The sequence below is a fragment of the Lagopus leucura genome, unplaced genomic scaffold (genome assembly GCF_019238085.1).
Source record: "Lagopus leucura isolate 7727_CA_CO unplaced genomic scaffold, USGS_WTPT01 Super-Scaffold_100001, whole genome shotgun sequence".
NCBI classification, from domain to species: Eukaryota; Metazoa; Chordata; class Aves; order Galliformes; family Phasianidae; genus Lagopus; species Lagopus leucura.
The window spans coordinates 60193158-60218186 of record NW_024962262.1 but is presented as its reverse complement, the minus strand read 5'-3'; the positions used below and the strand labels follow the sequence as shown (position 1 = coordinate 60218186).

Here is a 25029-nt window from a genome sequence, read left to right as displayed (position 1 = left end):
AGCCTCTTCTCTCATGTAAACGGTGGTAGGACCGGAGGGAATGGCTTCAAGCTGTGCCAGGGGAGATTCAGGCTGGATGTTAGGAAATACTACTTCTCTGAAAGAGTGGTCATACAGTAGAATGGGCCTGGAGGTGTTCAAGGAACGTTTGGATGTTGTGTTGAAGAAGATGGTTTAGTGAGAGCTATTGCTGATCGGTGGATGGTTGGACTGGGTGAGCCTGTGGATCTTATCCAACCTTGGAGATGCTATGATTCTATGAAAAGAAAGGAAAAAGATAGTGTCTTCAAATAATGTTGAGGAGTGTTGTCTTTGAGATTACTATGATGTCTTCTTCAGTAATTATCAGAAATATTCTTTAACTCTTCTTCAATACAGATAAGGGAATCAGTGTGACTTCAGTCTGAGTGCAGTAGCTGTTTTGAGCAAGACTCTCTTTAAGTCTTACTGCTTTTATCATGGAATCATAGAATGGCCTGGGTTGAAAGGGACCTCAAGGATCATCAAGTTCCAACCCCCGTGCCACTGGCGGGACTGCCAGCCACTAGATCAAGTACTATATACTGCTCTTCACTAGTGCAAATAATTACCTTCATTTCCTTTTAGAGTTTATTATGTTCCTTGCAAAAGATTTATTTAAGCTCATTTATCATTCAGTTTTGAGCAAATAGTGCTGGTTTGATAAACTGCAACAGCTAACAGTTTCTTATTCTGCTTTTTATGAAGAAACAACAACAAAAAATTCCTCTGAAAATTATTGTTTCATTATTGTTGATCAGTTTATGTTGTCAATTTCATGTCTTAACAATGGATTAAGCACCTCTTGAAGTGCATATTTTGTACAGCATCCCTGCCTGCCTTCCTTTAAGCCTGCCATTTTAAAAGTGGCAGGCAATTAATTAGATACTCTGAAGTATTAGGAAAAGAATGGTATTAGAGTTGCTGATTTGCTTCTGAAAGTCTATAATAAAACAAACAAAAAACAAGTGTGAGTAGGGACCATGAAGACAGAAAAACCCTTAGTGAGATGCAGTGTCCTTGCTCACTGAGCGCACTTTGTTTCTCAGAGCACGCAAATGGTAAAGGAACTTGGAATCTGGCTTTAAGTGCCTGGCTGCCATTTCAAGGTTTCTACTGTCTGCATTAGTTTCAAAAGTAAATGAAGCAGTGAGAATCATGTTTATCTGTCTGTCCCTCTGCCCTCTATCAATAATTACCTGTAAGCCATCAACCAAGATGTGATGTAGTAAGTGAGCTAAAGGGAGTTATATTCACAGATTCATAGGATCATTAAGGTTGGAAAAGCCCTCTAAGACTGCCTAGTCCAACCACCATCCCACCACACTGTGCCCACTAACCGTGCCCCTCAGTGCCACATCCACACATGGTTCTTTAACACCTCCAGGGATGGTGACTCTACCACTAAGATAATAAGCATTTTTAGTTTTTCAACCAAACAAGTAACTTTTTTTACTCTGTGATGGCACACAACCATTTTACTAAAATGTCCATGCAGAGAGGCAGTCCTGGCATGAGATTGAAAACTGCATGCAATTCACTTCTGTACATCACACAAAACTTCACTTTGGGTTGTGACCCTCACAAATAAGGGCATTAGTGAAAGTTACAAATTCTTACCCTGAAATAACCATGGAATCATAGAATGACCTGGGTTGAAAAGGACCACAACAATAATCCAGTTTCAACCCCCCTGCTGTGTGCAGGATCACCAGCCACCAGACCAGGCTGCCCAGAGCCACATCCAGCCTGGCCTTCAATGCCTCCAGGGATGGGGCATCCACAGCCTCCTTGGGCAACCTGTTCCAGTGCATCACTACTCTCTGGGTGAAAAAATTCTGCCTAATATCTAACCTAAATCTCCCCTGCCTCAGTTTAATTAAAAAATTCCCCCTTGTCCTGTCACTATCAGCCCATGTAAACAGCCATTCCCCTTCCTGTTTATACGTTCCCTTCAAGTACTGGAAAGCCACAATGAGGTCTCCCTGGAGCCTTCTCTTCTCCAAGCTAAACAATCCCAGTTCCCTCAACCTTTCTTCATAGGAGAGGTGCTGCAGCCCTCTGATCATCTTAGTGGTCCTCCTCTGGGCCCGTTCCAAGAGTTCTGTGTCTTTCTTGTACTGGGGGCCCCAGGCTTGGATGTAGTACTCCAGATGCAGCCTCACAAGAGCTGATAACGTGACTAGTGTTCTGAATTTACGTAAACAAATAAGAAGATTTAGAGCGGAAACTCAGTGAATAATCCTCTGAGAAATTACAGATTAAATGAAGATTTATCTGCTGTAGTGGTAATAAAGTAGATTAATCTTTTTAGCACCTTTTCAAGTGCAAAAGATCAAATGAAATCAGTATTTAGGAACATAGGTTCACTTAACTTCAAGGAGTGCAGAAATTATCAGCCTCAGTTTTGTTAGCGCATCAGTTTGTCTGCATGCTGCCTTCTGGTCTTGAAGATTATTCTTCCGATAGTAACTCACTAGATCAAATGGCTTTTGGCTGGTTTAATGAAACACTGTCCATCAGAGTGGAGCAGGCAAGGTCAGTGAGACTGGATGTCTCTCTTTATGAAACATATTGGCCTAAAGCACCTATCAGAATGCAAGGAAATAGGGTAAAGGAAGACATCTAATTGTAGAAGCTTCTTCTCCCTCTAAGCATGCTGTGCTTTTTCCTATAATACGTCACTTTCATTGTGATATATCAATGGCTGTTCTTCCTTTCACTTACATGAGTCCATGGTTAGTACTATTAGTGTGAAGCCTGGTAAAAGAAACATTTTAATTCCTGCTCCTAATCATGGTCAAGTCCATAGAGGATAAAGTTCACTTGGTAATATCCACTCTGGATTAATCAGCTTTGCTTGTTTTTTGAAGCTTTTGTGAAATGACAGGGGAAATGCATTTCCTTCATCAGAAATCCAGTTGTTTGGTTGTTTTTTTTCTGTGTGGTGTAGCAGGTAGTTTCAGCATGTACCAGCCTGGGGCATAGGAAAGTTGGAAGCCTTTTAGATTAGTAATTGATGGGAGCCCATGTTTGTAAGTCATCAGTGCTTTGTTACTTTGCTTTTGTTAAATGCTTTATGTTCCTTTCGCTCACCAAAAAGAATAGAAGGGAAACATTCTGAAGTCTTCTCCACATCTTCAGTCGTCACCAACTTAATGATGAAGAGTAGGGTATTGTGAAAAATGAAGGTAACATTGAAAAGTAAACTCCATTGTCTAGAGAAAATGAAGTAGGTGTGTGTTGGAAATGAAGGGTATACGGGCAGTAGTGTTTTTGTAAGCATTGTTACAAGCCCAACAGATATTCTTGATTCTCTATATACTTTTTCTAAAACTCACAGCAAATCGCAAAGAACAAATAGCTCTGCTAGACTGAAGTAAATTAGACTGGAAATGAAATAAATATTAGCAGGATGATTTTACGGAGTTGTCTCTACACACATCTGGATTCAATTGTTTAAGGTCAGTGATACGTTTTGCAAATTGCATTGTCTGATCAGCTCCTTCACCAAGCTCATGTGTTCTCTGTGTGGTTTCTTTATCCACAGATTGAAACACTGTTTTATTGTTTCTTCAACAGTTATTCCTTTTTAGATTACTTTTGTTTTTGAAGATAATATTGAAAAAAACAAAACACTGACAAATCTACGTTGTAATTTCTACTCAGTGCTGGAGAAGAATGCCTTGCAAACTAACTGTAGGTTTGCTGTGTCATGGTTTTGTATAAGAACCTGGACATTCGGGTTACTCAGAAGTTAGATTATAGGATTTCCCTTTTTCTCTCTAATCCCTACCAGTTGGCCCACCTGTAAGCACTTGCTTTCCCGCAGGCGTCTGCTTTGCCCCTCTAGCCCTGCATGCAGAGACCATGCAGGAGGTTGCCTTGGCTCCTCAGGATGACCCTCAAAACACAGTCCTTCTGACCCCCAGGTTGATCCACCTGAACCTGGAGATTTGCAGGTACTCTGTACAGGTGCTATTCCTTTTCAGGTGAATGCAGCTCCAGTAGTGCAATATCAAGCTTTGCCAGAGCGCTTGAATATCCTGATCCAGGCAATGTGACCAATGCTCCAGGCTGATGCCAAGGTGGGAAAATCATCTCCACTTCTCCAATACGAAGCAGGATGTTAGCAAAGAACTGTGGCTCATGCAGTGGTGGAAAGCAGGGGAAACAGCCCCACTGCCAGGTGTTATAGGGGATATAGCTCAGGCTGGTAGTATTTTGAGTGAACACATCAGCCCTTCCCAGCAGTATGCTGTAAGTTTTCTAAGGGCTTGTGTGTGGGAACTGTCTGTCTTCTCCAAATAAGCACCTTTGCAAATACTGGCTCCTGCACCCCTTGGTTGTAAATTGCAGCATTGGAAGTTGCTGTGAAGGTTTGAGTGAGAGCTGTCATTGTCAGAGAGGGAGAAAAAGAAATACAACAACAACAAAAAAAAAAACACTGAAACAGCAGGAGTGGAGCTCCGGCTGCAGATAGGCTGCTTGTCCACCTGAGGGCTATGTAGGACTGCTGTGCCTGTAAGGACATAGCTAAAGCTCATGATATATAGCATGTCTGCCCTTCATTTTTGCTGTCTTCATAGGCTTCAGCTATCACTGAGTGCAGCACAGCAATGAAAGCTGTAATAGAGCTAAAGAATAAGGTCAGTTTTCAGTGCTATATACCAGCAAAGCCAGTTAGGTGGAGGAAGCTGATAGTTTTTATATCACTTGCTGCTTAACAGGTCAGTGTATTTCATTGAAATCCTAATTTTCACTGGGCTTTGGTTATTTAATGCCTAATCAAAAATACGTGCAATCAACAGATACTAATTTGTGAATGTGTAGCACAAGTCCAGAAGGAAATTTTTAGTGAAGAGTTGAAGTGTCCTGGACTACATTGAGGATGCAAAACTCTTGTTTTTGGTTTCAGTGAGTAATAATGAATATCTGTTTGTTTTTTTTTTAAAACTGATGTTTTCCAAATTTTTGAAAAGAGATTGAATTTTGTTTGTATTGCTGTGTATGTCCTTGAAATGCTGCTGTTTGGGTTGAAATCACTGAGTTGGATAAAAAAAGAATTGTGTGTGATTCTACAGCATTTCTCTTAGATAACTGGAGCAAAATGACCATGACTCAAGGCTTACTGGCCTACAATGACAATATTTCCTGCTGAGTCTGTAAGATTAAGTGAACTAGCCAAGCAGTATTTAAGGTATTTATAGATGCCCTTCCCAATAAAAGCATTTTTTCATTAATCATAAAATCATTGCAATCGGAAAAGACCACTGAGATCATTGAGTCCAACTCTAAACTCACTCACCACTAACCATGTCTCTCAGTGCCACATCCACTCATTTCTTGAACACCTCCAGGGACAGTGACTCTGCCACCTCCCTGGGCAGCCTGTGCCACTGCCTCACCACTCTTTCTGAGAAGAAATTTTTCCTTATAACCAACCTGAACCTCCCCTGGTGCAACATAAGACCGTTGCTTCTTGTCCTAAAGTTGGTGTTTATGACAGTGCATGGGTGACAGGGCCTCTTTCAGGCTTGGACAAGGTATGTGATGGCTCACTGGGCCTGATGAATTTTGTCTACCAGCTCTGACAAAGTAGTTCTGCTGGAGTCAGTGAGACTGGACTGTGCAAGCAAACCAGTGTGTGCAGGCTAAATGCACGTTAGGACAGTTGCTGATTTAAGAGAAGTGCAATAAGTGCATGGAAGGATAAAAAGCTTATATAGTGAGGGAAAAAAATTGCAGCTATAATGTTCATAACTTTGAGGTTTGGTTTGTTGTTTCAGCCTATTTCCAGCTCTTCAAAATTGCTCCTTATTGAACCCTGCTTCTGTTTACTTTCAAAATGATAACTATGAGTTAGAAGTACTATTTATTTTTTTCTTCCTTTTTTTTTTTTTTCTTTCTGTCACAGAATGTATGGTTTTCATTCCAGAAAGACCATTGATTTTTTTCCATTCATCATCAGGTGCTGAAATAGTAGCCCATGATCAGGCACAGAAGTTAGTTGCTAGTGGTTAGTTGTTAGTGGCACAGGTTTGGTTGATCAGTGCATGGGTTAGAAAAGGCTGGCTTCATTGGGATGTGGAGTTTGCGTAGTGTGAATCTGTTATCAAGGTAAAGTTGGGAATGCACAAATTCCTTTGGGATTTGCTCGTTTTGTTCTACTCCTCACCATAAGCTTGGTGGGTCTCTGAACGGGAAAAAGACTACATTATTATTTTTGGTTGATACTCCTAAAGGCTTTAATTATAGTGCCTTCTTGATGATAAGAAAAAGTGGTGACTGGGTCAGTTTTAAAGACTGATTTTTCCACATCTCAAACAGTGCCTCTTTAAATATGATAACATTTTACACTGAAAATGTCTACATTTACTAGGAAAGAAATATGTACTTCTTAAAATCAAGCTTTGTTTTTTTTAAAAGCCTGCTTAAATTATTATAAGATGAAAGTGTGAATGATTTTTAATACTTATAATTCTAATACTGTATAAAGTCCTTTTTTTTTTTTAAGAATAAATATATCTGAAAATTATTCGTGTAAGAAATATCTTGATGTGAAGTACAGCATCTGCTGATGTTCTGCAAGAGATAAAGGTCTCATTGGGAACAGGAGCAAAATGAAGACAGGACCCCAGTTGCAGGGCTGTCTTGTAGCTAACCCTGGGGCTGTGATTACTTTGATCAGTGACTGCTGGAGCTATAGCTGCTTTAAAACTCACATTAGGGCACTCAGAAAAATTAGCTAAGGCTCTGGACATAATGTTCATATATAGGAACATTTTATTTTGTGTTCTGTATGGCACTATTAACAGTAGTTGCCTGTCTTCTAGCAGAGGAATGAATCCCATTCGTTACTAATTGCTGTGTGAAAGATATACAATAAGCAAAAGGAAACCTCCTTTCTTTTTGTCATCTTTCTCCTTCCTCTTTGCTAACCAAGCATCATGGAAGGTAAGCATAGGGAAAAGGAACACAATATGATTTATATGACAGAGAGGGTTCTCTTTTATGCTTATTTACCAGCTCTGCATGTCTTTACATGGGCTTTATCTTGCAGCATATGAAAATCCACTGGGCATTAGTTTGTAGGTTTTCAGGTGTGCTACAAAGGTAAACTTCTCAGAGAAATGACACTGCTTCTGTGAGGGCTTCAGAATGGTTCTTTACCCAAGCTTTGTGTGTAAAGAAGTCCTGCAAGCATTTTCAAACTAGCTGCATTCAGACAGTAAATAGTTCTGGAAGGGAGTTGGTGTGTTTGAGTATTGTCAAGATCTGATGCTAAAAATCTGTGCTAATGAATAATAACATTTCCAGAAACAAATGTAGGATTAAAGTGTTTATATTTATTTGAATGAAATTATTGTCATGCATGGTATCCATTCTTATGTGTAAGAACATCTTGAGAGGATTTTTCAGCTATAGTGAGGTTGAAAGGGTTAATTAGGATCTACATTGACAGAACTAGGACCTACACTGTCAGAGGTAGGAATACAGAGTACTTGAAGAAACTGATTCACTTAGAAATTGTGTATTTAACTTTGTCTTCATAAACATGACACAAGATTTTTTTTTTAATCTTCATTTTCTTCAGGGGAAAAAAAAAAAAGCCACAAATCAAACAACCATGGTTAGACTCTGTGGTTGAACTTTCACCATTCATCCCCTTTTGAGTGCACTTTTTTTAACCACCAGTAGTAGTGAGTTGAAGGGACAGGTCTATTGCAGTCTTGAAAAACACAGCTGTGAAGATTTGTGTGCACCACATCCTGGTGAAGGGGACTGGTAAGTCAGCCTGAAACTCCTGTCTCCCTCCTGTGTGAGAGAGTGGCTGCCAAAGCACTTAAAAGAGATGGCAATATGGAACACACATTAACTCAGTGCAGCTGCTTTGTATGGGCTTGCTGCATCTTAGGCTGTCTAACACAGATCTGTTCAGTGATCATTAATGTCTTCATAAATGACAAAAATTCTGCTGTGTATATTATCTGCTCTCTGATGACCTGTGAGACTTAACTGCTATGTCTGTGATACTGGAGTCTGCCTGGGGCCCTGTTATGGCTAGGTACAGCTTATACACAGGGCATGCAGTCCCAGGGAGCTGATAAGGTGTTTGTGGGATATATTTTCATACTGTTATCTTTGTGTTAGTATGGTATATATCCTGATGCAAATGAAAACCTTGAACATTTAGTGTGGGGATCAGAAACACGAAGCTGGCATCTTGTGACACGCGGTGTCCCAGTTGTTTAACTGGAGTGTGCAGATACCTGGCAGGTTCTCTCTGATACTTGCCAGGCCACGTCTTACACAATTAGCCCTGGGTGTCTGAAAAGCCACTGTGTTTGGCAACTGAGTCTGCCCTTAATGACTTTGTCCACTTAACATCTTTATAATAACAAATAACTTCCCTGTTATCTCTGATATAATAGAAAATACCTTTTTTTCTAGTTATATTTGAAGTCTGTACTGACAAACCTAGCAATAAAATTAACTAGCTGCAACTGAAAAATTCTGTTCCTTTGTAGGTTGTTTGTTTTGTTTTGTTTTTTTTTGTTTTTTTTGAATGCAATGCAATAAGCAAGCTTCTTAAATTAAACTTAATAAAAGGCAGTTATCAAAAAAGAGGAAGTTCTACAGGATTTTATTGACATACCTGTAAGGCTCATCTGTCGTTTGCCTGTAGACTCTACCTGAAAGCCTCTCAGCAATAACTTATAAGTTCAGAAAAAATGCCTTTTCTTGATGGAAATAGTCCTCCGTGACCCCAGTCATATGCCATCTTAAACCTTTGTCTCCTTGCAGAGTATAGTCAGTCACCATGAAATTGAAGAATATGATGTTTCTTCATTCAGCATTGGAAAGCAGCAGCAGGTGGAAAAGCATGTTCTTTGTTATTTCGAAGAACAGTCTTGAAGGAGGAAAAGCAGATTCCAAGGAGTAAAACCTTGATTCTATCAACTGAGATAAATATAATTTGAAACAGTGGAGATTGCCAGCAGAAGGGTGGGTGGTAAGTGCAGTGGTTCATTTGTCTGGCTTGCTCTACAGACCTGCTCCCCACGTTGCTATCAAGGCCACCTCCATGCTGGTGGGTGCCTATTCTGTGAGCATTCAGCTGTATTGCCTCCCTGAACACCATACATGATACATGGGAAAATTGCTTTCCCTCTGACAGAAGTGCATTTGAACCAGGAATTTCACCAATACAGCAATGTCATTTTAGGTGATGTATGCAGTGGCAAAGGTGGAATGTTGCTGTGTAGAATGGACAAAGGTCTAACGGCCTTGAACAGACTATGCAACGTGGCCAAAGTTCTAAATGCGTTATATAAAGCTGGCCTTGGATCTCCGCTTAACTTCTTCATTGGGGTGTCTGCTACCAAAAGCTTGAGTATCTCCTGTATATAAACATGTAACTAAATATCATGGGATATTATAGAGTACAGAAAACTACATAGGTTTAAAAACAAAGTAAGAAAATTTATGAATAGGAGCCATACCTGTTTGCTGCTGCTCCAGTGCAAATTTCAGAAGAGGAAGCGTCTAGGCAGCTCGTTCATCCTACTGAAACATACTCTCAGCTTCCAACAACCTGACTGTCCTGCTGGAGTACTTGTATTCTCAACCAGTAGCAGAGGATGGGTTTCAAAAGACAAAGCTTGCCTTGTCAGAACACAAGAATCTTCCTTTCTGTCTTTAGTGATAGCCAAGAAGTTTATGCAGTGGTATATAGTGTGTAATAAGTGTACATGTTCTGGCACTGTTTCATCTGTCTAAATAGATATATGTTGCCCATCAAAAAGAGTTGAAACTGATTAACACGTCAATTTTTAGTTCTGAGTATTTATTTCAAAGTAACGAAGTGTTGAAATAGTCTTTCAGCATTAGATGGCAGGTTGCTGCTGCAAGGCTGCTAATGTTTTAACTAGTTTTAAGTTAGGATCTTCTTTAGAAATGCTTGCTGTAACAAAGTCCCAGAGGAGCAGCTGACTCTCTTCAGTCAAAAATGAGGCACAGCCTTGAGAAATTAGCCCAGCGGTCAGACACAACCTAACTGACACACAGCAGCCTTTGAGAATGGGGACTTCCTGAAAAGGGATTTTTGCAGAGTGGAGCTGAGAAATAAAATATAAGTAGCAGCAACTTACTTGGAGAAGGGAGAAGAGAGCAGCTCCTTACCGTAACATCTTTGTTGTTGTTAACTGGGCATTTTCCATATTTTGCAAGACTGGGGGTAAAGGAAGAATTTTCTGCTAGTGATTCTTCATATTCATTATTCTGGTTGGCATATATTTATGTGTCTTAAATGTTGCGCAACTGTTACACACCTTTTTAAACTGCTTTAGTTAAACATAAAGAAAGCTCAGGATAAAGCTGAATGTGCAAAATATTAACCTGAGGTCACTTCCTACATCACAGTGAAAGCGTTTTTGCTGTGTGGTTTTGTTTTTTCATTTAAACCTTGTTCTGCCACCTACCGGCAGTTCGTGTTACGAAACAGAGATGGTGTAGTGTTATTGTAATTGTAGAGCTGTCTGTGCTAGCTTGCTGTTCGTAGTCTGTTTTGCAAAACAGAACTTGCATTCCTATCGTTAATCAAATTTCTCATCGCAAATAGCTGGTGTACTCATTACACTTATAATGTATATTGCGTGAAGGCATGTATTAAACAAATTGAAGCCTTAAAAATCATGCTAGAATAGAAGTTACTACCCAGGGAATATTATTCCAGCCTTCAAAGCTCTAAGACGCCTGTGCTATTTTAATGCTACCCTTGCTGCATGCGTATGCAGTTATGATGTCTGTGTTTCAAGAGATCACATGCTGTTTTCCTCCACACAGTTCATTTCTGCATTGGTGAGTTGCACCTTTAATGAACAGTCATCCCATGTATTTTGTTGTTTCTTCTGTGACATAGCCAAGTGTGGGGTGTTCTTCTCCAGGGCAGCCTTCAAATTATTTCTCTTTCTTTTTCTAAACACTTTCCAGTTTCAGAAGGAAATGAAGCAGGAAGCATAAGCTGCAATTCCTTTGTTATGAACTTGGTTTACTCCTTGAGGAAGTTCATCCTATGTACTGCATAAGCCAAGGGACCTAAAAAGAAAAAATACATAATAATATGTCTGGAAGGAAGCAAAACAAGGAATGTGCAGACTGTTTTAATTCTTATACATTCTCATTTCTTAAGCATCTGGCAGTACAACCTTGACAGTCTTTTTAATATTGCTGGTAGGATTGAGACATCTGTAGTCTTGAGGAAGGCAACCTAGAAAAGTGGAAGTTTCATCCCATGTCAGCTTGGGAGAGCTGTGGCAGTTGTGACAAGACCGGAGCTTTTAGATCCACTTCTACCCACTTGCATTCATAAAGCAAACACAGTAGAAATAGATTGCTGTAATTTTATTGGCAATTTTATTGATAATTTTATTGGACATAATTTAATCTGTAGATTTCATAGGTATTTGCTGGAAGCAGGAGGGCAGTGAAAGTCAGCGCACTGTTTTATGAACACGAACCAGAGGCTCCTCCAATCCCTCCAGTTTACTGCCATCCAGTTTTCCATTCTTCAGGTGCCACTTCTCAACCGCTCCCCTTCACTCCTAAGAGCTCAGTTCCTGCCTCTGTTCGTCTCCTTCCCTGCCTGCAGCCTGTGCTTGCTCTCAAGACCAATCTTCCTTCCCTGGGATCTTCATCCAGATTTGGTTTCGTATCTGCTCCTTCTAGTCTAAATTGTGGTTTCCAAGTTGTTTTTTAGTTTCAGATCTTCAAATAACTTTCCATTAATTGGAACTGTAATTTAACCATGCTGACAACAGGCTTCTTCTTTTTAGGCACTTAAATGCAGGCCCTTCCTAGTAGTTATAACCCCCTGTCACGTTTGCTGTACTCAGTTGCTGCTCTCACTGCTTGTCAAATCTGACAATTAATGGCAGCCAAGCGAACAAACAACTGGACTAGTTTGGAAGTAGGATGAGTCTTTGGTCATAAGTAGATATTGATCTGACCCACACATTCCTGGTGTAACTACCCAGCCGACAGCTGTAGTTGCCATTTGCCATGGACCTGGCTGCCTTTGGGCAGTTGCTGTCTGTGTGAACACTGGCATTTTTTCCTAGCCACAAGAGGCCACTGAGGCTGGTCTTCAAACTTACTACACAGCAGTTCCCTTTACAGAAAAGTCCTCGCTCTGTACAAGCTTTGCTTCCATGGGCAGAATGCCCCCTGCGCTTAGAAGTGTAATTTTTGGGAAGGAGAATTGCAGTTACAATCCAAGTCAGTTTTCCATTGTATTTATCAGAAAAAAAAAAAAAAAAAGCCCAACTGCAGTTCTTTGTGCAAAAGGGGAAGGGGATTCCATTATATGGAAACTCAGCAGAGAGCCCAAATAATGATGGTGGAAGATATAAACTGCTGTGAAACCCTCTGCTTGTGTGCACTGTGGCCCTGCTAAAACCCCAGGAGATCCTGGAAGTAAAGAGAGAAACGAGGGCTTTGGAGGCCCAGTTGTTGGAAGGATGCAGTCAGCTAGCTGCTCTCTCAAGTCAGTGGCTAAGGCTTGTCCAGAAAGCAGGGCCTGGAGAGCTTGTGTGTGGTGTTTGGGATGGAGGAGTCTGTGAAGACCCAGCCATCAGCTCTTTGCAGAGTGCAAAGGCAGGTGGCTCCCAGCCTCCTCATGTGTCATGCTCTGACTGCCAGGCCAAATCATGCTGTTCAGTGGATTGGGCCTTGCTTCAATGTCTGGCTATAAAACAAAGCAACCTCCTCCCAGGTGAGTAATGTGCTTGTAGGTACCGACTGGAGGAGGGAAACTGTTTCCTACCTGGAAAAGGAAGTAGAAGGGCTGCTGTCTGCCTAGCCTCATCCTGCAGTAATTACTGCTTGTTGCAGTGAGTTGGTGCTGGTGGTTTCCTGTGGGCTGGGAGGCTGCAAATACGACGGCTGGGACTCCACACAGCATTAAGCTATGAGAGAACTACATACTGTTTCTATTGCTTTCCTGAACTGCCTTTTATTTTTGTTAGCCAAAAACTTGGCTAAACTTGATAGCCAAGATCTCACTTTTGAGGTTACTACCAAAGTGGAAGGGACATTGATTGCATCTTTACAATGTTTCCCAAGAAACATACAAACTTTAAAATGAGCACTAAGAGCTTGCTTGTTCACACTGAGAAGAGCCTGATGCTTAGGCCGATGAGGTGTGTTTGGACTTCAGCAGTAGGTAAGAGATTGTTAACCCATCTGCCTCCACCAAGTGCAAAGTCATTTCTGTTGTCTGGGCTGTTACATGCGCTAGATTCAATTTGCAGGAAGCAGAGAGTTCTTTGGGATGCTTCTTTGGTTTTACTAACACTTGTTTTTCTTCTCTTTCTCACTTCAGCCATTGATGGATTTCTAAAAACTGATGAAAGACAGAGACTAGCAAAAGAACGAAGAGAAGAAAGAGAGAAATATCTTGGTAAGATGGTGGGAAGTGTCTGTATTATTCATGTATATATGCTACTAGACTTCAGTTATATGACATTTCTTCTGTTTTGAGTTTTAAACACTGTTGTTTAGTCTATTACTAGCCTTTATGACTTATATTACTTCTTTAAAACTAATGGATACGTTCTTTAATTTCCATTCAAGTATTTCATATTTTGCAGCAATTAATTGACTTTCTTCTGTGATACATGTACTTTTGAATATAGGTTAATGTGCTGACTGCTAGGATTTGTATTTGTAAAACAAACAAAAAACCTGAAATAAGCCTCGAATAACATTTATATTAATATGTAGGATTATTTGGTAAAACAGCCTTAATTTTAGCATGTTAAGTTTTAGTCCCATGAAAATATTCCACACAGCTGTTAAGTCCTGCATAAAGTGGATTATTTTTTAAAGTTTTATAACAATCTTTGTTCAAGGGAATAAAAAAAAAAATCAATTCATCAAATTCCGAAGCATTGATTTCAGAGTTTTTATAAGGATCAGTTGTTTTTAGTCTACTAACGTCTCCAAGGAAATGCTGGGGAAATTTTGCAGAGAAATGAACTGTTCAACCTCCCGGGGGGGGGGGGGGGGGGGGGGGCGGTGTGTTTGTATATCTATAAAGTTAAAAGAATATGTTTAAACAGTTAAGCTTATTTTTTTCATTGCAGTATGCAGACAGGCCAGTAGCTCTGTTCCTTACGGTTACCTGATGATACCTATTAAAAGGGTTTGTTATTATTCTAGGATTTTGTAAAATTATAAAATTGCTATAAAAATAATAAATTGCCATTTATTTTGAGACAGTGTTAACTGAAAATGGACACATGTGGAAAAAATGATGAGAAAATACTCTTTTCCTTGCAATAAATAAACTGTTGACCATATCTTGACAAAACATGAGGCCTGAAATGTGATTTTTTTTTAGTGCAGTGAGCTTGGTGAGCAAGATTTCTTTCTGTAGTTCATGTGGAAATCTGCTTAGTGGGGATTAAAATTTTTAGTAGTTAATCTCCCCAGAAATTCTGTCTGTATGGGGCATGCACCAGTCTTAGTTTTATCTCTTATAGCTATATTCAGTCTAGACTACCTTTCCTGTCACTTTGATTATCCCTTCTTTGCTGGCTCCTGAGAAGGTGAGATGATGAGTGGAAAGGATTTGGATTAAAGAGGAAAAGAGGAGGTGGGTTAAAGAGGAAGAGAGGAGGTGGGAGGAAAACTGAAAGCTGGACAATCTGGGGAGCGGCTAACCCAGGTGGTTTGAAAGTTGTTGGTTGCATTTGTTGTCTCCAGCCACTGGATGTGCCTTCTGAAAACATACTTGGTTAGAATTAAAACCCCTTCAAGAGTCAAGACCTTTGGATTTTGGCCTTAGTAGCTATTTGTCTCTGTCAGATTCATTAAAGAAGTTCAGAAAAAAAGCTGTGAGTTCTCCAGAAGGGCAAATATTTACGCACCCAGCAAGTATTTTTACAGCAATATAGAATCATCTCCTCGTCAAAGCCAAATTCATTAACCAATGGTTTAGTATTCCTAAATCAAGAAACAAGAACTGTGTTTATGTCTTGGTGTCAGAATGGTTTGCTTCTCTGTCCAGAATCAGTCCTGGGTTTCACCTACTTGTTTGAAAGGTAACTAGTACAGTCTCCGACAGCTTACTTTATTTTTTGACTTTTATCAACTCCTACATGCAGTTTTCACCTGTTCTACCTGACGTGGCTAGTAGTCATCAACAATTAGGGACTTGTCTCTCCTCTTCCACTGTATCTGAGGTAACTATCTATTGGCAGGTCCAATTTATTCTGAGAAGTCTAGACTTGCCTACAGCACTAACATGCCTTTCATATCACTCTTTCCTGAGGTAGACATGAAATAGGCAAAAGGGGAAGGCACAATCAACCATGCTACTGGCAAGAGTAAGACAGGTGGCATTCTGAAAAGCAGGTTGGACATGAGAAAGTATCTTACAAAGATCTGGTAATCAAAGGGGAAGAAATGCGGCTACTGGGAAAGGACTGTGTCTCCTAGGGGGTCTCTGGCTTAGGGACAGAGGGAGGCTGAAAGGGACTGAAGGCTGCAGCTGTAGATGAAGAGCCCAAGGGCAAGGAGCTGGGGGAAGAAATCTGATCTGTGAAGAGGAAATTGAGATAGCTGGGAAAGAGCCTAGGATTGATGGAAAAAAGTTGAAAGAGAGAACGCTCGCAGGGCAGTAATTTGATGAACAAGGGAAACAGCAAGTGGAAGAGTAAACTGGGACGTAAGAGGAGAGCAGAATGAAGGATCTGCTCTTGTATAACCCATGCTAATTCTGACTTTCCTTAACTTCTAAGTTCTTAGCTCATCAACTGTGTTAATATTTTTTGTTTCATATTGGCTATATATGTTGATATGATGTTACAGGATTGTATGCATGTAAGTATGCTTACTGACCCATTTTGTGCCTTTTTATGGAATGCACTTAACAAGAAATAGATTTCTTTTCACAATTTGTCAAATTAACTTCTGCTACTTATTTTCCTGGTGTAAATCTGAAGCAACAGTCCTGCACATCATGCTGCAGTCTGAATTTTGTAACAAGGTAATGACAAAAATTACGACTCCATTTGGGATAAGCAACTAGAGAAACTCTCCATAATAGTATTTATTTTTTAATTCCTGGAAGGTAACAGGTAGTATCAAATTACAGGATTATGCATTTCCAAAGCTTTGTGGGAAGTACAGCTGATACATATTTTTAGTATTTATTTTGAAGGCAGCCTTGTGAAGAGAATCATTGTTTTAAAGAAATTCCAACGGCTTTTGCTTGCAAAGAAATTCCAAAGGCTTTTGTGAATCAGCATATGTAGATAATTAACTTTAAATCCTAGTGAGTACATTTGTTAGGTCTGAAAAAAGAATTTGCCTTTAAAGCTGCTGAAGTATTATATATATATATTGCCAGCCAATGTATATGTGTCTGAAACACACCTTTTTCTGTGCCAAAGCTGCTAGGGAACAGCAGATACTAGAGAAGGAGAGAAGAGCGAAGCTTCAATATGAAAAGCAAGTGGAGGAACGGTGGAGAAGACTGGAGGAACAGAGACAGAGAGAGGAGCAGAAGAGAGCAGCGGTTGAAGAAAAGCGGAGACAAAAGCTTAAAGAGGAGGAGGTAAGGTCCACTGGGAGTCATATGGAAGAGCAGCTGTGTCTGTTAGCATTAACATAGCTGAGTATCAATGCGTGCTGCAGGTGTTTCTTTCTTCGACCCAGGGACATATGGGCGTTGCTTTGGGAGCTGCATCCACATCACAACTATTAATACTCCACGACTGCTTGTACCTCAAAAACATTTTCCAAAGCTTTTTTTGTCTCCTGTTTTTTTGTCTGATCTCACAAAATGATCATCTACTTATACTAACATATCTGGGACTCCAATGTTACATGAAGAAGCAAGAGCATCCCAAAAGATAGCTCTTACAGATCAGCTTTTTCATAAACTGGCAAGATTTTTCTTGCTGATTTGTTTGCACTGTCTGTGAACTTGAAGTGATATTTAGGAAATTATATTTCCTTGGTAACACAAAATCAGAAATTTTTTCTTAAGCAGTGAAGAACCTAGTCTTGATTTAAACTTGTCATGCAGAACAGAATTTATACAGAATTGCACCTTTTTTCTACTCTTTACTGAGAAATTTTTTTCTCTAATGAGTCCAATTTCTGATGCAGATTTCTGAACCCAGTACGTGTGTGTGATTCTCCCATCATGACATGCAGCACTGCTACTGCAACTAATTAAGAATTAATGATTTTTGAGAAAGGGGACAGTGGTTTAGAGAGGAAAAAAAAAAAACACATCAAGAGAAGATATTTCTTTATTTTCTATATGAAAAGGTTATAGAAATCTGCAGTTATTAATTCCTTCCTTCTCCCAAGTTTATCAAAATGTCTTTACAGAAGAGATGAAACATTTCCACATGGGATCAGAACAGCATACTTGTCTGCTTTTTTCCTTATGTTTGATTTTTTTTTTTACCGCTTTACTGAAACCTGAAAAGAAAATTGTATCCTGCCATTCTTCTTTCAACTGTAACATAGTGCTTGTGGCTTCTGCATAATTGCTGAGAATTCATTTTTAAATGTTTTGTCATGTGGATCACTTCAAATTTTAAGAAGAATGACAAAAACAGGAACAAAGGTTTAGGAGACCTATCTCCTTCTGTGGTAACATCATTGACCGAGTGTTCTCCTTCCCCAGTACTTCCAGCTGTGATAACCTTTTGCAGCTAAGCAAAATTGCTCTTCTTTATGGGAGATGCAGGGGGTAGTGGCTAATGCAAAAACACTTCAAAATCCATGTCAAAATCCAAGTTGCACTGGAGGCAGGCAGGGTAGGGGAAAGCTGTAGGCAAAATGAGCCACTTACTTTCTTTGCCTGCCATCATGATTATTACTGGAGCAATCAGGGTGGGGGTTGTCAAACTGAAGCGAGGCTGTTCCAGGTCAGACAAAGGATCTCATCACTGAGGTACCCCATCTGCTGTAAAAGACTTTCCTGTATTTGCCCAGAGATTAATGTAGGAAGGAAGAGTAAGGATGGTGATGAATTTACAGCGCTAGGGGCATTTCAAGTTACTCACTGCTCCTGAGTCATTTTGGACATTTGAGGTTGTCTTTACTGGAAGAGCCTTGAGCTCATGTTTCCCACCCTTGTGGGGGATGCACCCTGGCCAGTGAGCTGATATACTACAGCATGTGCTCAGTGTTTCTCCCTTTAAGACTGGTATATACTGGGTGGGGACTGGAGCTCTGGTTGTCACCTGTGTATGAAGCATCTGAAGTGCCATGTAGATTTTCTTCCTTGCTGCAAATCTGCCTTATTGGTTAGCCTTTAGGTCTTCCTTAGGTCTTTTTCTTTTTATCTTGCTTTTTAACACAACAGATGGCAGTGCATAATTTTGACAGGCACGGTTTGTATAAATCTCACTCTAAAAAATATTGTTGTGTCTGTAGGAATTTGGGAGGTAAATGGCTATTAAACCATGGGGAATTGTTTGCTTCCCATGTTGCTGCCTTCTCTGTTTGGGTATTTTGCATATGAAAGGCTTCTCAAATACGAAGTGACCAAAATTTATTTTGCCTGCTTTTTCTGCTCCCCTGCCAGGGAAGAGGTGGTTATGTTAAAGTCTGTATTAATGGGAATGGAGATATTCTGGCAGAGTTGTTCTCCAGGGCAGCTGGAGCTTCTAGTGGAGTATGATGGAAGTGTTTGCCACTCCTTAGGCAGAAACTAAACAGATGTGTCAGAAAATCATCCTTGCGCTGTCTACATTGACTGCACCTTTCATATCAGGGGAAGTCTTCAATAACAGCGCCCTTCCTTCCATGTTCCTTTTAAAGCTTCCCCCTCTTTTAGGATTATGAGTCCATGAGCCTTAAGGAAGGAGATGTGTTGTTTGGCAGCAGAAGGTATTAATGAGTTCATTTTATCAGCAAGCAGCCAGTTGAGCTGCAACTAGGTAAAGGAAAAGCTGCTCCTTGTTTGCTTAAATCATTATTCTTTTTTCTTCTTTTTTCATCTTGAAGCTCCCATTTGCTTTGGAAATGCATTGTAGATAAATGTGTTACTATGCACTTCATATTGGGAAGTCTCTTTAGTTGCAGCGTTCTTCTCTTTCTTGCATATTCCATAATGCAATTTGGGCATTGTTTGTAAGGACCGTGTCAAGGTTAGTAGCACAGATGAGAGTGATGGCACCCACCTATTCAAAGATTTGTTTTTTAACAAAATCTGCTGGTTTTATTGTGAAAGGGAGTTGGTAAAATTAATACTCATGCTACCAATATACTAATGTTTATTTGAACAGCTACTAGTAAAAAAGGTAGACAAATCCAATCTGTTCCAGCATGCAAACTCAATGATAAATGGAAAAGAACATCTCACATCTCAGTGCTGGGAAGACTCTGTAGTTAGATTTTTGTTTTGGTGTACATACATTATTTGTTATGTTTGGAAAAAAAACAAAAACAAAAAAGCACTTAAACACAAGATACAAAAACCTTAGAATGGTGTAGTGGCAGTTATTTACTTATCAAATTATAATGTGTGGAATTAATAAATGTCTTCCAAATGTTTTGTAGTCGTTTATGTAATGAGTGATGTTCAGTTATGCAAGTAATAGAGAAATGTTGCTGCAAACTGGTTGGGGCTGCTATGCAAAAGCAATCTATTGATTGCTATGCAGTGGGCACGAGGAGAAGAATTCAGTCCTTTCCTAATAATGAGCATCCTCTCTTCTGCTCGCAGCTCCCTTCTGCCATAACTGCTGCCCCAGTTCCCCATGTGCAATAACAGAACCCTCATTTGTCCTATTTGTTTTCCTTTGATGCACTCACTCTTTTTCCATATGAATTTTATATACACCCATAATCTTAAATTGCTGGGAGTACCAATAAATTATATTTAGAGAGGTAGTTAAAAAAACACTTTACAAATTTTGAAAGCCATTCTTTAAATAGAAAATAACAGAGTTATCTGTTGATAGGTAGAAGAAGCACTCTAATAAAAGTGAGGCCAACTGATAATATCAGGAAACAGCTACATATACGCTGATGAATACATAAAGCAAAGAGGAAGAGTTTTTCCTCTCTAATATTATATACGGCTCTGTTAGGTGTTTGTGTTCTAAGAACAAGGGAGATTGTTTTAGAATTGTTTGCACAAATTGTTTTGACTCATAGTATTTGTGAAGCTTTTTTTTGTTTTGTTTTCACATCTATGTCATATCTTATATAGACAAAAGGGAAATACTTCAGTCAAATTATTTGTATGCTCACAGTTAATTTTTGCTTTTCCTTTTAAAACTCAGGCAGTCCAACTGTTTGTTCTGTTGTTTAGTCTGAGGAACATGTGCATGAATTAGTATGGAATTTGGAAAGTAACGTTTATTTCAGACACTAGCAGTAGATGGCTCTCTTTTTATGGTGTTATTTGTTCTTAATTTAACCTACATGCAAAGTTTGTCCAGTACATTTTTTTGAGGAAGTTAATTGCGTCTCCAGTGCAGAGATTTTTCTGTCTATGGCAGTTTGAGTTCCTATAGAGGATCAGATGATTTGGATGTCTTTAACTAGGTAGTGTGGCTATAGCATAGGAGGGCTTCTGCACAGTGTTTGCTAATGAAGAAAAGCTTTGTCTTGCTGTTTGGTTTTTGTCGTAATTGAAAATTATTGGCATATGCATTGCTTATGCTGTGCTTCTCTGCATCCCTGTTATTTTCTTTGGCTTTCTAGTTCTAAAATTCAGTTTTGTGCTCGTTTAAAATGCTTTTTAAACAGCTTTTTAATGACCCTTTGTGCAAAGGGTTTTCATATTGTTCTTTATCTAACCTATACCTGCAGAGTTTCATTAAGCTTAATCATTATGTTCTATAGTGCTGTAATGAAAGGCTCTTTGCAGATGATAATAAATGATCCTCTCCACACTGTGTAATTGAAGATTTTGACCTCAGAATGCAAGTAGTGTGAGCTTTCATATGTGTATGAAAAATTGTTTCTCTTTAAACTATTTAATCATGCATTCCATTTTATTTTTAGAACAATGTTTTTTTATAGTATGTGGCGTGAGTGTATCCTGTGGTTTGCAAACTAGAGAATACTGTTGGTACTTGCTCTGAGCAGGATTAAAGAAAACCATTAATCACTCAGATGAAATTTGTCTGCTGTCATACTGTATTTTTTTATTAATGTGTAAGAATGTTAATTAGGTTACAGAAGGAAAAATGACTCTGTAGGATTATGTGTTTTAATGAAAAAAAAAATTGGGAGGGTCATTTTACTTCGAGTGTGGGTAGAAACATAAATTGGAGTAAAAAGTACAGTAGATAAAAGTAAAGAAAAGGAGCTAACTGCAGAGAGCTGATGCTGAAATAACAAGCTTGGGAAGCAGAAGTACAGAAAAGAGTCTGAAATAGAATGAAATTAATTTTGGAAAGTGTGAAGGTAAAAGTGGAATATGTGAACTTCAAATACCGAGCCAGCACGTACAGATTTTCAATGTGGAAATTTAATCACCAACTAGTAAGAATGAAAGATTGGAGCAAACTACAGGGAATCTATAGGCTGGGAGATTACTTCATGTCTGAAGTATAGGCAAGAAGCAATGGGATATTCAAAATGTGACATTTTTTTCTGTGCTATTACAGAAAAGCCTGTGCTTGAGCTTTGTGATGCTTCATGCGTGTGCATTTGAGTGGGGGGAAAAAAAGAGGAAGGAAAGGCAGATAACACGTTCACATGGCATGCCTGCCTGGACAAGGATGGAAGGAACAGAAGGAACAAAAGAAATGGGGGAGGGAGAAGCAGCTGCATGATTTCAACAGTCTTTGCCCAGTGTACCTGTGAGCTAAAGATAGAGAAAGGAGACAAAAATAAAGCGAGCACAGTACATGGGACTAAAGAGTTGTCTTCCTGGAGATAACAGCTGTAATTGTAGCAGCAAGTCAATTGGCTGAAAGGTGACACAGGCTGAAGAAGTGAGTGCCTTTTTTCATATTTGTACAGAATGTAATGTAATTGAATTTATGATATAAGTGGCATGTAAGAAAATTAAGAGAGCTTAAAGACAGCTTGATCGATGCTAGCAAGGTTGGATGAGGTGGGAAGCTTGGTTGGCAATAAATTGCTGGAAGTCATTCATGGTAGTGGAAGAGATTCTTCAAAGATGTGTAAGAGAGAAAAGATGTTATAGATACACTCTCATCAGCTTCTTGATGACTGCTGTTAATGAAAGCCAGTGGCTGTAGACAATCACAGGAAGATAACACAAATTTTGTAGATACTTGTATAACGATTCCCAACATGGTAGTTACTTGGTTACTTGCCTGGTGCTTGGGTCTGATCTTCTGAAGAAGCAAAATTAGAGACTGCAGGCTCACCATCAGCACAGAGACTGTAGGAGACATGCTTGAACAAAGACTGATATTTTAGGGATTAAAATTTGTCAGGGAAGGGGGATGGGAGAACTAGACCAAAGTCCTGAACCAATGAGAAGGAATAATCTGGACAGAAGATGCAGAAAGATTTTCAGTGTAGTTGAGCTGAGTTGTCAAATATCTTGGAGATGGTGCAAGGGATTGGTAGCAGTGGAAGAGGATCTGATATAATCACAGGAAGTGTTTCTGGAGTGAGAAGCCTACGTGAGCTAGAGCTTTTAAGTGATCAGAGAGGGAATTTTGTGCTAAATTGGAAAGACGTAGCAAAGGTAGTAAGTAACAGGTGTGAGAATACTAAGGGGATCAAAGAGGTGAAAAACCATTGGGGCAGTGTTTGGAGGCAGCAGGAGTGGGCTCATCTCTTATGGTAGAGATTTGGTTGCTGAACTGTGGGGGTGCAGAGGTTGCCAGATGTGAAAGAAAGAAGGAAGGTGTTGGAATGGTGGATGGGGAAGAACCAGGTTTTGTCTGCTCGAAGGGTACAGAGGAAGCATGCAGAGATCCTTGCTACAACAATTAACCATAGATAAACTGGTAGAGGCAGGAGATGGGAAGAAAAGTAAGCGGAGATCTATGAGAGTTAGGAGGTGATGGAAATGAAACTGGAGACCCATCTGTGAGTTAAAGGTAGGGTAGTGTTTGGCAAGAGAGAGAATCTTCTTTTTGTTCTTCCTCATCAGAAAATTCTAACTCATCATGACTTGGAGAGGAAATGAGGGTGGAGGAAAAAAGATAGCTCTGAATGGGGTGATCTGAGCATGTACTAAGAAAAATGCACAAGAAGAGGAGAAGGGGGAAAAAAAGAAAAAAGCTTTTAGGTCCTTAGGCTGCGAAGAACGCAGTGTAAGAAAGGAGGGAGTTTCCCCAAAAATAAATAATTAACTAAGCCATCCTGCAAAGTAACCTACTTTGGGTTTGAAGTGATCATTTATCTGCGTGGCTAGGAGGAGCCACTGGCATTGCAGCAATTTAGCTGTACTCGGAAAGGGATGGAAGAAATCCTGAGGTCTGCATAGACAAGAAGGAGTTAATGCTTGTCGAGCATTATTCTTATACAAATTAAGTCCAGAGCGCAGCAGCAGCCTCACCAGCAGGAGCAGATGCTAGGCAGTGATGCAACCTGTGTTATTTACTTAGGCCTCTGTAGTGACCTCAGTGGCTTGCAGACAAAGGATACACAGATCTGGAGGTGGGTAACACATTGACAGATTCTTTATTTAGTCTTTTTTTATTCTATTGGAAATCAGCTCCTGTAAACATTTTAAGTGGAGCAACAGGGGGACAGCTTATTTTTAGCATTGTTTAAGAAGGTAAAAAAAAATAATAATAATTAAAAATATATATATTAAAAAGCCCTGAAAGAACTGATTCAGTTTGGTTTCTCTCTTTTTGTACTATTATAACCAGGAACGTTTAGAAGCCATGATGCGTCGGTCCCTTGAACGCAGCCAGCAGCTGGAACAGAAACAGAAGCGATGGTCGTGGGGAGGAGCACTGGCTGCAGGCTCAGGAGGGAGAGATGGTGAGTGAAAGAGGCTGCCTGCATTGCAGATCCTGAAGTGCAAAATGCATGAGGTTGTGGAGATAGTGAGGATGGTGCGTTTTGTAGTTGGTGTGGTACTGCAGGGGCTGCTGCCTTGGGGTGTGAAGAGATGCGAGATGCTTTGTAATTGCTTGCTAGGCTTCCTCTCTCTAACACTTTCTGGGAAGAAAGGTCACTCCTAACTTCAGGAATGCAGATCGTTTTAATCAGATTCTGCTTTGAGGATGACAGATGCTAAAATCAAAATTTGTGCTCTTTCTCCCTTACTTTCTTCCCCCGCATTGTCTTCCCACGCACATGGTTGGCAAATTTAATGCTCACCAAAGGGCTAAGTGCTGGCCAAACCTTGAAAAGATGATCTGTTATTGTTTGGTACTTCTGAAAACCTGATGAGAATTTCTACATGGCTATGCAGCATCTGCAGTTTAAAATAGTTTTGAGGTTGTTTTTTTTTTTTTCCTCCCATGTATTTTTTGCTGTTGTGCTTTTTGATTTGGCTTCAGTACAGATAATTTTTATTTCACAATCAGTCATGTACTGCTTTTATATTTCAAAAGTGTGCATGTTTTCTGTTTTAAATCATGGAATTTACTTAAATTGGCCAGGTTTGAAAAAACTGTAGTCATAGGAAAATATATCCGTGGTTGGGTTGTGACAAACTACGACAGTTACTCTTTTTTAAACGGTATGTAAATATATTTAACTCTAAAATGATAAACTGTTTCACAGGAAATTAAATATATATATGATTAAAAAGAAAGGAGTCTTTCATGCATTGAGAAAGAAACCAGATTGTCTTTGTGATGCAGTTTGTGCTTGGTTCCACCTCCCCCAACTTATTCAGTAATTCTTTCACCTCTTTTTGCTCTGATCTCTCTGCTGTGTAGGTGAATCAGAAAATACCCCACCCCCTGTTCTAGGTTTAGCTGCCAACACCCTTCCTCCAGACCCTGTGACCTCTACTGCTCCTGCTGATTCCTTCAATGGTATTTCAGAGAATCACAGTACCATCGTGTCTCGTTT

At 39.6% G+C, this 25029-nt stretch overlaps 1 protein-coding gene across 3 annotated transcripts in view; it reads left to right on the top strand.

The window, feature by feature from the left end:
• Positions 1-25029, top strand: part of MAP7D2 (MAP7 domain containing 2) — a 75603-nt gene that overhangs the window by 26171 nt on the left and 24403 nt on the right. For 2 of the 3 annotated variants that reach the window (XM_042868301.1, XM_042868300.1), the window contains exons 2-5: positions 13403-13480; positions 16479-16642; positions 23871-23985; positions 24894-24992. In XM_042868301.1, coding sequence (XP_042724235.1) covers positions 13403-13480; positions 16479-16642; positions 23871-23985; positions 24894-24992 — 456 coding nt within the window. The remainder of the gene's footprint in view (positions 1-13402; positions 13481-16478; positions 16643-23870; positions 23986-24893; positions 24993-25029) is intronic. The other variant, XM_042868302.1, reaches the window with a different exon arrangement.